Raw genomic sequence first — 13615 nt, forward strand, 5'->3', positions numbered from 1 at the left:
TGCAGTAGAAATTGTGCCGGTGGTAACAATACCATTTTGGTAAGAATTTTTCCAGTGATGTTCAAATAATTAATGAATAACAAATACAGCAGATCAAATTTAATAAAAAGGACTCAAGCAAATAATCCACCCCCTTCTCCTTCCCTTATATAGCATTTTTATGTTTCAGAATTTTAATGGTGTAAGCTGCCCAGAGTCACTATGAGTGAGTTATATGGCCATATGTGATTAATAAGTAAGTAAACAAGCAAGCAAATAAATAAATACTGATTGCCATATTGATTGCATGGTTCTGACTATCAAGCTATTAGGGAGACTTTTTAAAAAGAAAAATAGAGAGAGATTAATAAATACATTTGGCAAATAATACTGTAAGATAAAAATATGATTGCTAAACTGAACTCTGAATATCCACATATCTTTCAAAAGATTTGCATAGTTCTTATGGTCCCAACTTCCCTTTTCCCCCACCAAGTAACAGGTGGGTTTACTAAAGATTTTTGCCATATAATAACAAATATGTGCTAAAGAGTGTATTTGTGCATGCAGTCTCAACAATACTATCCCACAAAGTACATCATATTCTGCTTACCTGTATCCACTTCTTTTCCTCAAGCAGCTGGTCCCGTTTTGTACCTGGAATCTGTATCCTTTCATGGTAAGGAAGGCTTAATATCTTCTGATCGCTTTTTTCAAGGGGAGGATTCCTTTCCCTGTTATAGTATTCATAAATATTAATGAATATACATAATGATATTTGTTACAATTTTATCCAATCTGGTGACTTCCAAATGTATTGGACTACAGTGATGAGAAACTCAACATACAGTCCAATATATCTGTAGAATGCCAGGATGGGGTTAAAAAGGCTAAATAAACAATTATTTCTTAAAGATCTAGCAGCAAAAAGACTTAGTAGAGAAAACTCTCTATCCACACAATGATACTTCATTTATTGAATACACAAAATCAGACCAAGGTTGAACATGTATATGTATTTTATAGTACTTTAGCAGTCATTTGTTGAAAATTGCTTTAGGAGTTGGACAAAAGTTGCTATTCCCCTGATTAAAATACAATATCTAAAGGGTTTCCATGTGGAGAAAAATGGTGAACTGGCATGTCTCCAAAGGTGATGTTCCATCTCCACAGATGATGCTAATGTAGAAACTGGTACTGGGTTTAATCAAAACTTCTCTGGATATGGAAAAGCCAAGAGATTGCCCATATCTGCTCCAGAAGGCAGCTCCTTGCAAGAAAACCCCAGGGATTCACAGGGACAGAATGAGACAATTCATCATGGCCAACTTGCCGCAGCGAACTCACTACTACCAATTTGCCATGACCAACTAGCCATGGCCACTTTGCCATGGCCAACTCACCACGGGGACAATTACCCACCAGACCAACTCACTGTGGGACAATTCAACAATTTTATTTAATTATTTAAAATAACTGTCATTAAAAAATTGTCATTCACATTTCATTTTGTCCCTCCTTTTGCATCCTTTCTTGAATGGTTCTATTTCACCATTTCTTCAATATTGTGTAACTTTTGTCCTGCAGCAGGTTGTCCCTTGGCAGGTTGGATGTGGTGAATTGTCCTAGACCTTCTAAGGGAAACTGTGGGCAATCCATGGATATGAACACTGGGAGACACAGAAGAAACAAAGCTCACAGCCCCAGCGGAACATGCTAAAAGATCCTGCGTTCACCCAAACACCAATGTTAAAATGTAAGCTTTGTGTTACAAATATAGAGACCTTCTGAACAGAAGAACAACTAGACCAGCTGGTGTAATGGTGTATGGGAATAACATTGAGAAACAGGGATGGGGGGGTGAGGGTGGGAAAGAGATGCTGCCTAGGGAACAAACAGATAAGAGAGAATATAACCCACAACTGCATAATAGATAAAGACAGAGACTCAGAAAGGAACCTAACATTTCAGCCTGTAAAAGAGATGGTGCGATATTTGTATTATCAGACTTGCAAGATGTCTACTGTAATGTAGTCTTATAATAAAATAGAATTAATTAATTTGGTTCTGTTTCCTGTCTAGTCTACTTGGAAAGGCTGATACCTGGTGAAAGTTCTTTTGGCCCAAGGTGTAATTAAAGTGAAATTTAAAAAAAAACTATAAGGATTTTAAAGTAATTAAATGAGAAACAAGATTTTACCAATCTTACTAAGATTTTGAACTATGAAAATTTAAAATGGATAAAGGAATCTGTCAAATTTGGGAAGTTGCATAATTTAAAGTGTCTTTGAATTAATTATATAAAACATACCTCCATTGGGAAGGGAAATTTTTAAATTTTCCAACAGAAATGATTGGTTGACTTTTTTAAACAAAGAGTTAAGGACAATTGCAAAAAAAAAAAAAACAACCAACCCACAGACTGTAAAGCTATACACAGCCAAAGGGGGTTAAAGAGTTAAGGTTATAGAGAAAAGCAAGGGGGAGGCTCTTTTGTTGGTTGCTTTTCCATTCTGGATTATAAATTAAAAGAGAGAAATGGTTATTTATAGAGTTATTTTTATTTATTCATTCCTTCATTCATTCATTTATTTAGAGGGGGGAGAGAGAAAGAAAAGAAAAGAAAAGAAAAGAAAAGAAAAGAAAAGAAAAGAAAAGAAAAGAAAAGAAAAGAAAAGAAAAGAAAAGAAAGAAAGAAAGAAAGAAAGAAAGAAAGAAAGAAAGAGCCATTAACATAGCAAACAATAGGGATTAAACCTGAGATTCTAACAAAGGATGTTTGAAGAATTGGGGAAGAATGTCACTGCATTTGTGACAGTAACAGTGACTGAATTTATTAAGAATTTGCTTATATTTTAAGGAAGAATGGAGAAAGGAAGAAAAATTAATAAAAACTGTGGGCAGAATTTAGGGAAAAATTCCTAAATTTTTATTTTTAAAAATAAAAATTTTAGAAACTAAGACAGAAACAATTAAAAAGGGAAAAATGAATGGAAAGTAAGACAGCCATGAAGTGGAATAAGAACAGCCTTGTGATAATATTAAGGAAAGGGCTCCTGCATTCTTAACAAACTTTTGGGAGTGAGGCAAATAGAAGAAGTGGACAAAATAAGTCAAATTAATGTAAAATATGTAAAATCCAGAAATGTACCAAAAGCCACTGTGCACTTTTTGAGGAAGAAGACAAACAATCAGGCTCTACAACAGGGGTGTCAAACTCAATTTCATTGAGGGCTACATCAGGATTGGATTTGACCTTGGAGGGCTGGGTGGATGTGGCCGTGGTGGGTATGGCCATGGTGGTCATGACATGGGACCGCACCTCCGCAGATAACTTATAAAAATAGGGAGGCAAACATTTCTGTGATTTTGTTTTTTTAATGAGGCCCCTTTTGTTCCTGGAAGGTCTCTTGGACCACTCCAGAGGGCCCGTTTTGGGCCTGGAAGGCCTCTTGGACCACTCTGGAGGGTCATTTTGGGCCTGGACAGGGCCTCCTGGACCACTCAGGAGGCCAAAAGCAGTTACAGGGGGCACGTGCACCCCGCCTGTGTCCCATTTTTGCTAGCAAAGGCACCGCTGGCCGGTCCTTTGCTATTTCCAGAGCAGCCCCGCAGGCCAGATCTAAGCACCCTGTGGCCCTGCTCTACAACAAGCGTTGTGTGGGGAAAAAGAACATATCTTTCTGATTGATAATCTTAAACAGAAAAGGATACCATTCCAACTGACAAGGAGTGATGAGATTAAATGGTATGTGTATCATACCATTTTCTTTGCCAAAAATAAACCAATTACTGACCACAGGCAAATGAATAAATGCATCCTATTACCTTACTGACTCCCTTGAGAATCAGTATAATAATTAATATGTCAATTTAGAATGCTCAACCTTGTATATTTATTCACCTATCATTTAGAAATAACTTATTGCTTCTTAAATCATGGCACAACGCCATGTTGTATGTACCAATGGTTTGTTCTGCAGAAAAAAGTAAAAGTCTTTGATTAATAATAAGGGTACAGAGCTTTATAAAATAGCTTTAAACATGTTTAATCAATTTTGTGAAGTTTCTGTGTAGATGATGGATGTCCTAGTTACACAGTAAGATACAGTTGCCTCTTTTAATTGAGGAAAATCCATCATGCCAATAAATCTTTTCTCAACTAGTCTATTAATTTCATTCAGTGCTGCCAGATAAATAATCTAATCATTCTTTATAAGCTGTTTGGTAGCATGATTACACTTTCCATTCTCACCTGTTTGGCAAAATATTCCACTTATGCTGTATATCCATGTTTTTGAATATGCTATTCCAAAAACCAACACACAAAGGCCTGAAAAGAACAAAAATCACTCCAAATAATGAATCACGTGATTCAACCCTTCTGCCAACAGTTGGATACATCCAATAGTCTTTCAGGCAGAACAGGCACACTCGGAGATCAGGACAGAAAGCCACAACCTATCTTGCCTGGTGCACACGGGGCCATCTTACATATATTTGTCCCACTCTGATGTTCTTAACATTCAAGGAAGCCCTACTTATTTATAATCTTCATATCAGTAAGTAACAAAACATTTATGGGTAGTCAACAAATTTAAAAAATACAGATATAAACTCAGAAGCAGATTCACAAATTTCAGATATTTTCCCAGTGACCAAATACAGGTAGTCCTTGACTTATACCAGTTTGTTTAAGGACCGTTCAAAGTTACAGTGGCACTGAAAAAAGTGACTTTTGACTACTTTTCACAGTTATGACCAGTGGTGGGATTCAGCCGGTTCGGACCGGTTCAGGCGAACTGGTAGTTAAATTGCTGGCTGGCTCCACCCCTTCCTGCCCCATCCTTTCCAGGAGTCCCCTCGCACCCCATTTTGGTTCCCAGGTAAGTGCAGGGAGGCCTCCTAGGCCCAAAATGGGGGGTGGGGGGGAAGCATGCTCCCCGTGGCCCATTTTCGCTCTCAGGAAGCTTCAGGGAGGCCTACTAGGCCCAAAAGAGGGTGCAGGGGGGTGGCGACCCCTGCGGCCCATTTTTGCTCCCAGAGGGGTGCAGGAGGCGGAGTGCTGCATGTCATACCCACTGGCCACGCCCACCATGGCCATGCCCACCCAGCATAGGGCAGAGAACCGGTTGTTAAATTATTTGAATCCCAGCACTGGTTATGACTTTTGCAGAATCCCCATGATCATGTGATCAAAATTTAAATGCTTGGCAACTGGCTCATGTTTATGAACATTGCTGTGTCCCAAGGTCATTTGATCACCTTTTGCGATTTTCTGACAAGCAAAATCAATGGGGAATCCAGATCCACCTAACAACTATGTTACTAATTTAACAACTGCAGTGATTCATTTAACAACTGAGGCAAGAAAGGTTGTAAATTGGGGCAAAAATTACTTAACAAACATCTCATTTAACAATAGAAATTTTGGGTTCGGTTGTGGTGGTAAGTCAAGGACTACCCGTATTTCATGGTCAGGACAACAAATATTTATTTTTTCTTAGGGAAACAAATAGAGAACTACAGTTCTCATATTTTTCTTCTAATGTTATTGCCAATAAAACAAATAATAATTATAAAAGAAAAGTTCTATGAATAGACTTTTCAACTTGTGGTTGCTCAGCTCAAACTAGTGAGGCACCATTATCTCTTCATCAGAATTGCCCAGATTTTCTGGGAATATTTGAAAGTTTTTCAAAGAGTAAATTAGGCTGCAATACATGCATATGATGTCCAGAGCACTTTTTAAAAATTGTTATCAATTTTGCAGCAAAGTGGTCTTCTATTTCTCCAGTATTTACTCCAATGAGTTTCAACATTCAATCCTATGCTTGGACAAACTACTTAAGAAATTTGTATAGAAACTAATCAGTTGGAAAAAGTCTTCAGTTTAAGGTTTCCTGATGTCAGTGCCTCACTTGCCAATAGCCCACCAGACAGCAAATCCAGCAGAAGGATTTAGATACAATGAAAAATGTGTGGATGTTTGCTATTTTCAGCACAACTATTAATTTTTCAGAGAGAGAAGGGAAAAGCTAAATCAGTCGTAATGGACTGCAGTGTTATCATTTCTGGCACAGGTAGTTAAGGAGAAGTACAATAAAATAAATAAATATGGGATTTTGCTATGGATACTAATCTGAAAATTACTCTAAAGCAGTGACAGGAATGTAATTCTTAGATTTGCCGGATGGTAATCATGGAAGCTATAGCCTTAACAAAACTGTTTGGCAATTGATCGAAGAAGGCAGCTCTCCAGATTAAATTCTGTAACTATTTATACATCGGTAAATTAGTAAAAATACAATCCATTGGTATGCTCTATTGTGCAAGCCAATTTCAAATCTCTAGGACTTGCACATATATTCCAATAAAAATTGCCAGTAAACTTTTTCCCACTGGACTGTGCTCCCAAACAGTTATCATCATCAAATGCTTAGCACTTACACAAAACCTGTACACTATTCAAAACAGATCACCTCCATTAACGCTCAAAAAATGGGTCAGAATTAGCCCTCCATGACTGAAAGGAAATTTAAGGTGAATGTTGTACCTTGCTTTGAAGCAATTTATGGCAAAAGCAAGATCTTATTTCCCAGCTCAGATTCTTATATACACACTGCGCTAACAGAATAACAAAGTTGGAAGGGACTTTGGACGTCTTCCAGTTCAGCCCCCTGCTCATGCAGGAAACCCTATTACCATTTCAGACAAATGGTTATCCTATCTCTTCTTTAAAACTTCCAGTGTTGGAGCGTCCATAACTTCTAGAGGCAATTTGTTCCACTGATTAATTGCTCGAACTGTCAGAAAATTTTTCCTTAGTTCTAAGTTGCTTCTCTCCTTGATTAGTTTCTATCCATTGCTTCTTGTCCTGCTTTCAGATGCTTTGGAGATTAGCTTGACTCCCTCTTCTTTGTGGCAGCCCCTGAGATATTGGAACACTGCTATCATGTCACCGCTAATCTTTTTTATATTGTGGCAGCCAAAACTGGATGCAGTATTCCAAGTGTGGCCTTATCAAGGCATTATAAGGTGGTATTAACACTAACCCTAAATTTATGTGCATTTAAGTACAAATAAGCACACACAGAAGGGACGCAGTGGCTCAGGGGCTAAGACAGCTGAACTTGTTGATTGAAAGGTCGGCAGCTCGGCGGTTCGAATCCCGTTACTAGTCCCAGCTTCTGCCAACCTAGCAGTTTCGAAAGCACGTAAAAATGCAAGTAGAAAAAATAGGGACCACCTTTGGTAGGAAGGTAACAGCGTTCCGTGCGCCTTTGGCGTTGAGTCATGCCGGCCACATGACCACGGAGAGGTCTTTGGACAGCGCTGGCTCTTCGGCTTTGAAACGGAGATGAGCACCACCCCTAGAGTCGGAAACGACTAGCACGTAAGTGCGAGGGGAACCTTTACCTTTACCTTAAGCACACACAAACCTATACAGTGTCCCACTATTTTCAACCATACACAGACTTAAAATCCTGAGTTCATAAATTCCAACATAATTGTGTGGAAAGGCATCAGGTTCTTGCACACTTACTTATGAACTCCCTCATACAATGTCATTTGAACGTAGACTCTGAATTTGTCCAAGAAGCTGCTAACGGAAGGATGCTGTGAAGGAAGCTGAAAATTCAGCAAACTTTTTTCTTTATGTAGCTCCTCAAGTCTTCTGCTAAATTTATCAGCTAGGAAAACAAGGGAGAATTACATTATCAAATGCTACACAGTATGTTACAATTTGTCTGAAATCAAATAACAAAGCGATATTAGATATGCAGAAAATATTTATTCGTGCAATATTTTAACTGATTTTATTTTTTTAATGGATGTAAGTTTTAAAAACAGAACTGAAAAATATCTGTTGACAGACCTGACAGTCTAGACTTAATGTTATTTAATTTTCTGATCCCAGAAATCAGCTTCAGTCTAGTCCTTTACTGTGTGGAACTATAGGATTACTTTAGTCTGTATCTCACATGACTATCTTTACGAGTAGCTTTCTATGGTGAAATTTGAAAAGCACATCATCATTGATCCAATACTATTGCTAGTATATATTCTTTAAAAAAAAGATTTGTTGAAAAATATTGTTGTTGAAAACCAGTAATTCCACATATGTGTGGGCCTAAAGTACAGTTTTAGTATTTTTGCTGTAATTTTTGTCATGGATATCAAGTTAACCAGTTAGTCCTCTTTTCCCCTACTTATCTTCTTTTCCAATTGTCTAAGTCCTCCTTTCCTTACTCAGACATCTGATAAACCTAATCATACCTTCATAATCACTTCACTCATGACAGTTTTTCAGTGGCAAATTCAGTGGCAAATTCAGGGTCAAATGTATCATGATGCTAATTACATAACAGCTATAGGAAAGAGGACAGATTCTTCCTAAAACGCCCAGAATGGCCCAGGGGGAGGAAGAGGAAGGCTGCTATTGGACCTCACACTTCAGTTCTCTAAAACCTGAACACAACACAACCTTCAGGCCAGGCATAGAGGAAAGATAGAACCACGAGTCCAGCAAGGATTCCACATCAGGGGTGAAATGTAAAATTTGTTACTACTGGTTCTGTGGGTGTGGCTTGGTTGGGGGGGTGGTAATGTGACTGGGTGGGCGTGGCCAACTTTTTTTTACTTTTAAAAGCATTTTTTCTACAACCACTTCGGCCAAAAAAAAAAAGGCTTTTAAAAGGCTCTGACAATCCCAGCTGAGTTCCCTGATTGTCAGTGTTGTATTTGCAAAACAACAGCAAGAAGTGAGGCAATGCAGGAGAACCGTTAACAGTTCTTTTATTAACTACAAACAATTAACTGAGGTGAGCAAGCGAGCAAGCTCTAAACTGACAGCCCTTTTATATTGGAGCTGTAAACAGCTCAGCCAATAGCAGCTCCTTAATTCTCCCGCCGGCTATAGCATCGGCGGTTAACCAATCAACTGCTGGTTACTGGTCATGTGTTCTCCAGCTGAACACAACACCCCTCCCTTCCCGGATTGCACAAGCATAATCGGCCAAGTAGGCTGGGCGTCTCCTGGCTCGCTCCAACCTGCGCAGTACAACCGTACCAGGTGCTATTGATGGGACCCGCACAGGAACTTCACGAACTTCTGGGGCTTGTTCAGCCGCGCTGGATGGAAACTCGTTGGACCGGTCCTGATGTGGCCTTTGAGGTAAATCGACAGCTGGTGAAGTTGTGGGTGGACTATCAGGATTGGGCATGTTTTCTGGACGGGACTCTTTGCTTTGTACAGGTGGTGGCTGATTCGATGCGGCCAGATCTGTGTTGCTCGGTACATTGGATGGGGGCATGTGGCGGCGGCCGGGTTGATCCACATGGCGCCGCCACATGCGACCATCTTCCAACTGAACCCGGTATGAACGGGGGCCGGTCACTTCTTCTATTTGACCTGGTAGCCACCGCGGGTCCCCCCCAAAATGCTGGGCATACACCCAATCCCCCACTTGGAATGCGTGGGCTCCACCGGTAGAATCAGGGGGTTTCTCTGGCGAGTACTCAGGGTGAAAACGATCTAACACAGTCCTCAATCACCGGCCCATCAGCAGTTCTGCCGGGCAGCGGTTAGTCGTGGGGCATGGAGTGGTGTGTTGTGCTAATAGGTAGGTCGCTATTTTGTCTCGCCAATCTCCGGAAACTAATTTAGCTAGGACTTCTTTAGCTGAGCGGACTGTCCTTTCAGCCAGGCCATTCGAGGCAGGACGAAATGGAGCAATAGTGGCGTGGCGAATGCCCTGCTTTGCCAGGTATGCTTGGAAGGCCGCTGAGGTTAGCTGCGGCCCATTATCTGACACTAAAACATCAGGCAAACCATGAGTGGCAAAAACTCTCTTAAGTGCATGGATCAGTGCCTCTGAGGTGGTAGAGGTCATTGAGACAACCTCGACCCACTTAGAGTAAGCATCAACGATAATCAACAACATGTGACCTTGGATGGGGCCGGCAAAATCTATGTGGACGCGGGCCCAGGGGCTTTTTGGCATCTCCCATTCAGTGGCCACTGCCGCTGGAGGAGCTGCTCTATGGATCTGGCACCTTGGGCACCCGGCCACCCACTCAGCGATTTCCCCATCTAGCCTTGGCCACCACAGGTAACTGCGGGCTAACGCCTTCATGCGGGCGATGCCTGGGTGGCCTTCATGCAAGACATTGAGGATCCGGCCACGGAGCTCATCTGGAATTATCACTCGGGAGCCCCAGAGTAGGCAGCCTCTGATGATAGAAATTTCATGCTGCCTGACCTTGTAAGGTTGGAACCGAAGCCAACTGCCCAAGGGGCCACCCCCTCCTCACCCAGTCGGCCACCTGGCGGAGGGTACGGTCCTTGGAAGAGAACTTCGCCACATCTGATGCTGACACTGGAATAGCCTGGTCGTCGATAAACAGGACTGATGAGGCAGGGGCAGGGTCCTCTGCAGGAATTGGAAGGGGGCAACGGCTCAATGCGTCCGCGTGCCCAATAGCCTTGCCTGGCCTGTAGACCAAGGTGTATTGGTATGCCGCTAAGAACCCAACCCATCGTGTCATCCTTGGTGACAGGATGAGGGGGGTTTGACGATCCCCAGCCAGGATGCCCAAGAGTGGCTTGTGGTCGGTGACAAGCATGAATGCACGGCCGCATAAGTAATCATGAAAACGCTTGATCCCGGCCACGGCTGCCAAAGCCTCCTTATCTACCTGTCCATAGTTACGTTCTGCTGGAGACAAAGTCCTAGAAAATAAGCAACAGGAGCTTCTGATCCATTTGGTAGAACGTGGCTCAAGACAGCTCCTATCCCGTAGGGTGAAGCATCACATGCCAGGAGCAAAGGTAAGTCCGCATGGTATTGCATGAGGACACTGTCAGAGGTGAGCAGTGCCTTCACGGCCCGGAAAGCTGCGTCCTCTTTCCGTCCCCAATTCCAAGGTGTCTTGCTGTTGAGGAGGCGATGGAGAGGTTCTGCGACTGTAGCTTTATGTGGCAAGAATAAGTTATAAAAGTTAAGGAGGCCAAGGAAAGCCTGCAGTTCAGTCTTAGTCGTGGGTGTAGGAGCCTGTTGTACTGCACGTACCTTTGCGGGGGTAGGGTGCAGACCTCGCTCATCAACAAGAAAACCAAGAAATTCGACCTGGCGAACGCCCAGTATGCACTTTTCACGCTTTAGTTTAAGGCCAGCCTTCCGGAAACGGATCAAAACGGCATGAAGGCGGTGTAGCAACTCAGCCTCATCGGTGGCTGATACAAAGATGTTGTCAAAATAGGGGACGACCCCCGGCAACCCATGTAAGAGTCTCTCCATCAGGCATTGGAAAATGCCGGGGGCCACACAGACCCCGAATTGCAGACGGCGACATTTGAAGGCACCGCGGTGAGTCACGATCGTCTGCGCCTCCGCGGACTCATCATCTACCTCAAGCTGCTGATAGGCCTGTGCCATGTCGAGCTTGGTGAATATGCTGCCGCGGCCCAATGAATGCAGAAGATGTTGGACCACCGGAACAGGATACGGGTTTGCCTGTAGAGCCTTGTTGAGCGTGGCCTTGTAGTCCGCGCAGATCCTTATCGATCCATCGGCCTTAATGGGGCGTCTCCCAGCGAGCATGGTCCACTGGTTGTAGTATACCTTGTGCCAATAATTTGTCAATTTCCTGATCAACTTTAGTGCAAAAATATACGCACACAAAAATCTTCAATGCTTTCATCACTTACAAGCACAATCATTGTTTTCATTCTGTTTAATATATGCTTATCCTCTCAGCTGTGCAAATACACTCAGATCTACTGTTATTATTACATCTTAGAAGGAAAATCTGCCAGGTGCTAAGGAGAAATGAAAATATAATCTGAACTAAGGTTTATCCAAACGGAAAATCATAGGCTTGCGAACATTTTCATTAGAGACAAGAGATATCTCCAAGAAATTGACCTGGCGAACGCCCAGTATGCACTTTTCACGCTTTAGTTTAAGGCCAGCCTTCGGAAACGGATCAAAACGGCACGGAGGCGGTGTAGCAACTCAGCCTCATCGGTGGCTGACACAAAGATGTTGTCAAATAGGGACGACCCCGCAACCCATGTAAGAGTCTCTCCATCAGGCATTGAAAATGCCGGGGCCACACAGACCCCGAATTGCAGCGGCGACATTTGAAGGCACCGCGGTGAGTCACGATCGCCTGCGCCCGCGGACTCATCATCTACCTCAAGCTGCTGATAGGCCTGTGCCATGTCGAGCTTGGCGAATATGCTGCCGCGCCCAATGAATGCAGAAGATGTTGGACCACCGGAACAGGATACGGGTTTGCCTGTAGAGCCTTGTTGAGCGTGGCCTTGTAGTCCGCAGATCCTTATCGATCCATCGGCCTTAATGGGGATCACTATAGGCGCCTCCCAGCGAGCATGGTCCACTGGTTGTAGTATACCTTGTGCCAATAATTTGTCAATTTCCTGATCAACTTTAGTGCGAAGGGCGAAAGGAACCCTCATGAGGCTTAAGGCGAATAGGAGCTATTGAGGGATCTAGATTTAATGAGATGGGAGACCCCTTGTATTTGCCTAATTCCTTACTGAAGACATCAGAGAATTCCTGGAAGAGATCGGAGAAGTGGTCTGATGCAAGAGCATGTATGCCTGTTATGGCCAAACCCAATGCATCGAACCACCCAGACCTAGCAGAGAGGGAGAATGCCATCAACAACTATGATTCTAAGGCGATCGTTAAAGTTCTTATATTGAACTTGAAAATACCCGAACCCAATGGGAATGTGATTACCTTGGTAATCACGAAGCTTTAGTCGAGCCCGATCTAATTGGTGCTTTTTAAGGGAGGGCACTAAGCGGGAAATGGTGTGCCTCGCTATGATAGACACAGAAGATCCCGTGTCAATCTCCATTCTACACGGTTTATTCCCAATATGGACTGTGAGGAAAAAAATTTTCCTAAGTCCTGACCTGGCATGACTTACTCTGGTTTCCCCCTGCTCTGTGCCCCGTGAATAGAGAAACAATCTTCCTCAATCCGTTCAGCCCTATCTCGCTGCCGTGCATCACGATTGGGTCTCACAGGGTTGAAATTAGTATGCTGTTTTGCAGGCCAACATTCTACTAATTTGGTGCTTTTAAGAAAGGTTGGACTAGAAGCCCCATGATGGTCATTCTGGCTTGAGAACCTGGGGTTCAATATAACAGATTGAGGAAGGCTCAATCTAGAACAGATAAAAAATCTATTCTATTTATTACTGTAAAGTTTTAAAAGTTCAGTTGATTCTGTAACTGCATTCAACAACTGCCAAAACTCATTTCAACTGTTTGCAGCACTGATCTCATCACATACTCTAAGCAGGTTAATTTTAAATTCCTCCTCTAAAATACTTATAATTTAGATTATCACTTACACTGAATTTACTTTTGAGGACCTTTAAGAGCCTGAACAAAGGGCAAACCTGAAAACTATTATTACTTCTTCATCGAATTAAAAAAGACATATATTTTCATTAATAACTTACAATTTAGAAAGTGTCATTTTCTTCTTTTACAGAAGTATTATAATTTTATAGAAAGCATTTAAATATGCACCCTTCAAAGTAAAATTCAATACTTGTTTTGTCTGAGTGACAAAAAATCTTCAATGCTTTC

General features: G+C 42.1%; 1 protein-coding gene across 1 annotated transcript in view; it reads right to left on the reverse strand.

The window, feature by feature from the left end:
• DISC1 (DISC1 scaffold protein) overlaps positions 1–13615 on the reverse strand; it is a 176551-nt gene that overhangs the window by 145232 nt on the left and 17704 nt on the right. The window contains exons 2-3 of the mRNA XM_058166515.1: positions 7526–7673; positions 593–713 (exon numbers count right to left, since the gene is read on the reverse strand). Coding sequence (XP_058022498.1) covers positions 593–713; positions 7526–7673 — 269 coding nt within the window. The remainder of the gene's footprint in view (positions 1–592; positions 714–7525; positions 7674–13615) is intronic.

Source organism: Ahaetulla prasina, chromosome 1 (assembly GCF_028640845.1).
Source record: "Ahaetulla prasina isolate Xishuangbanna chromosome 1, ASM2864084v1, whole genome shotgun sequence".
Lineage (NCBI taxonomy): Eukaryota > Metazoa > Chordata > Lepidosauria > Squamata > Colubridae > Ahaetulla > Ahaetulla prasina.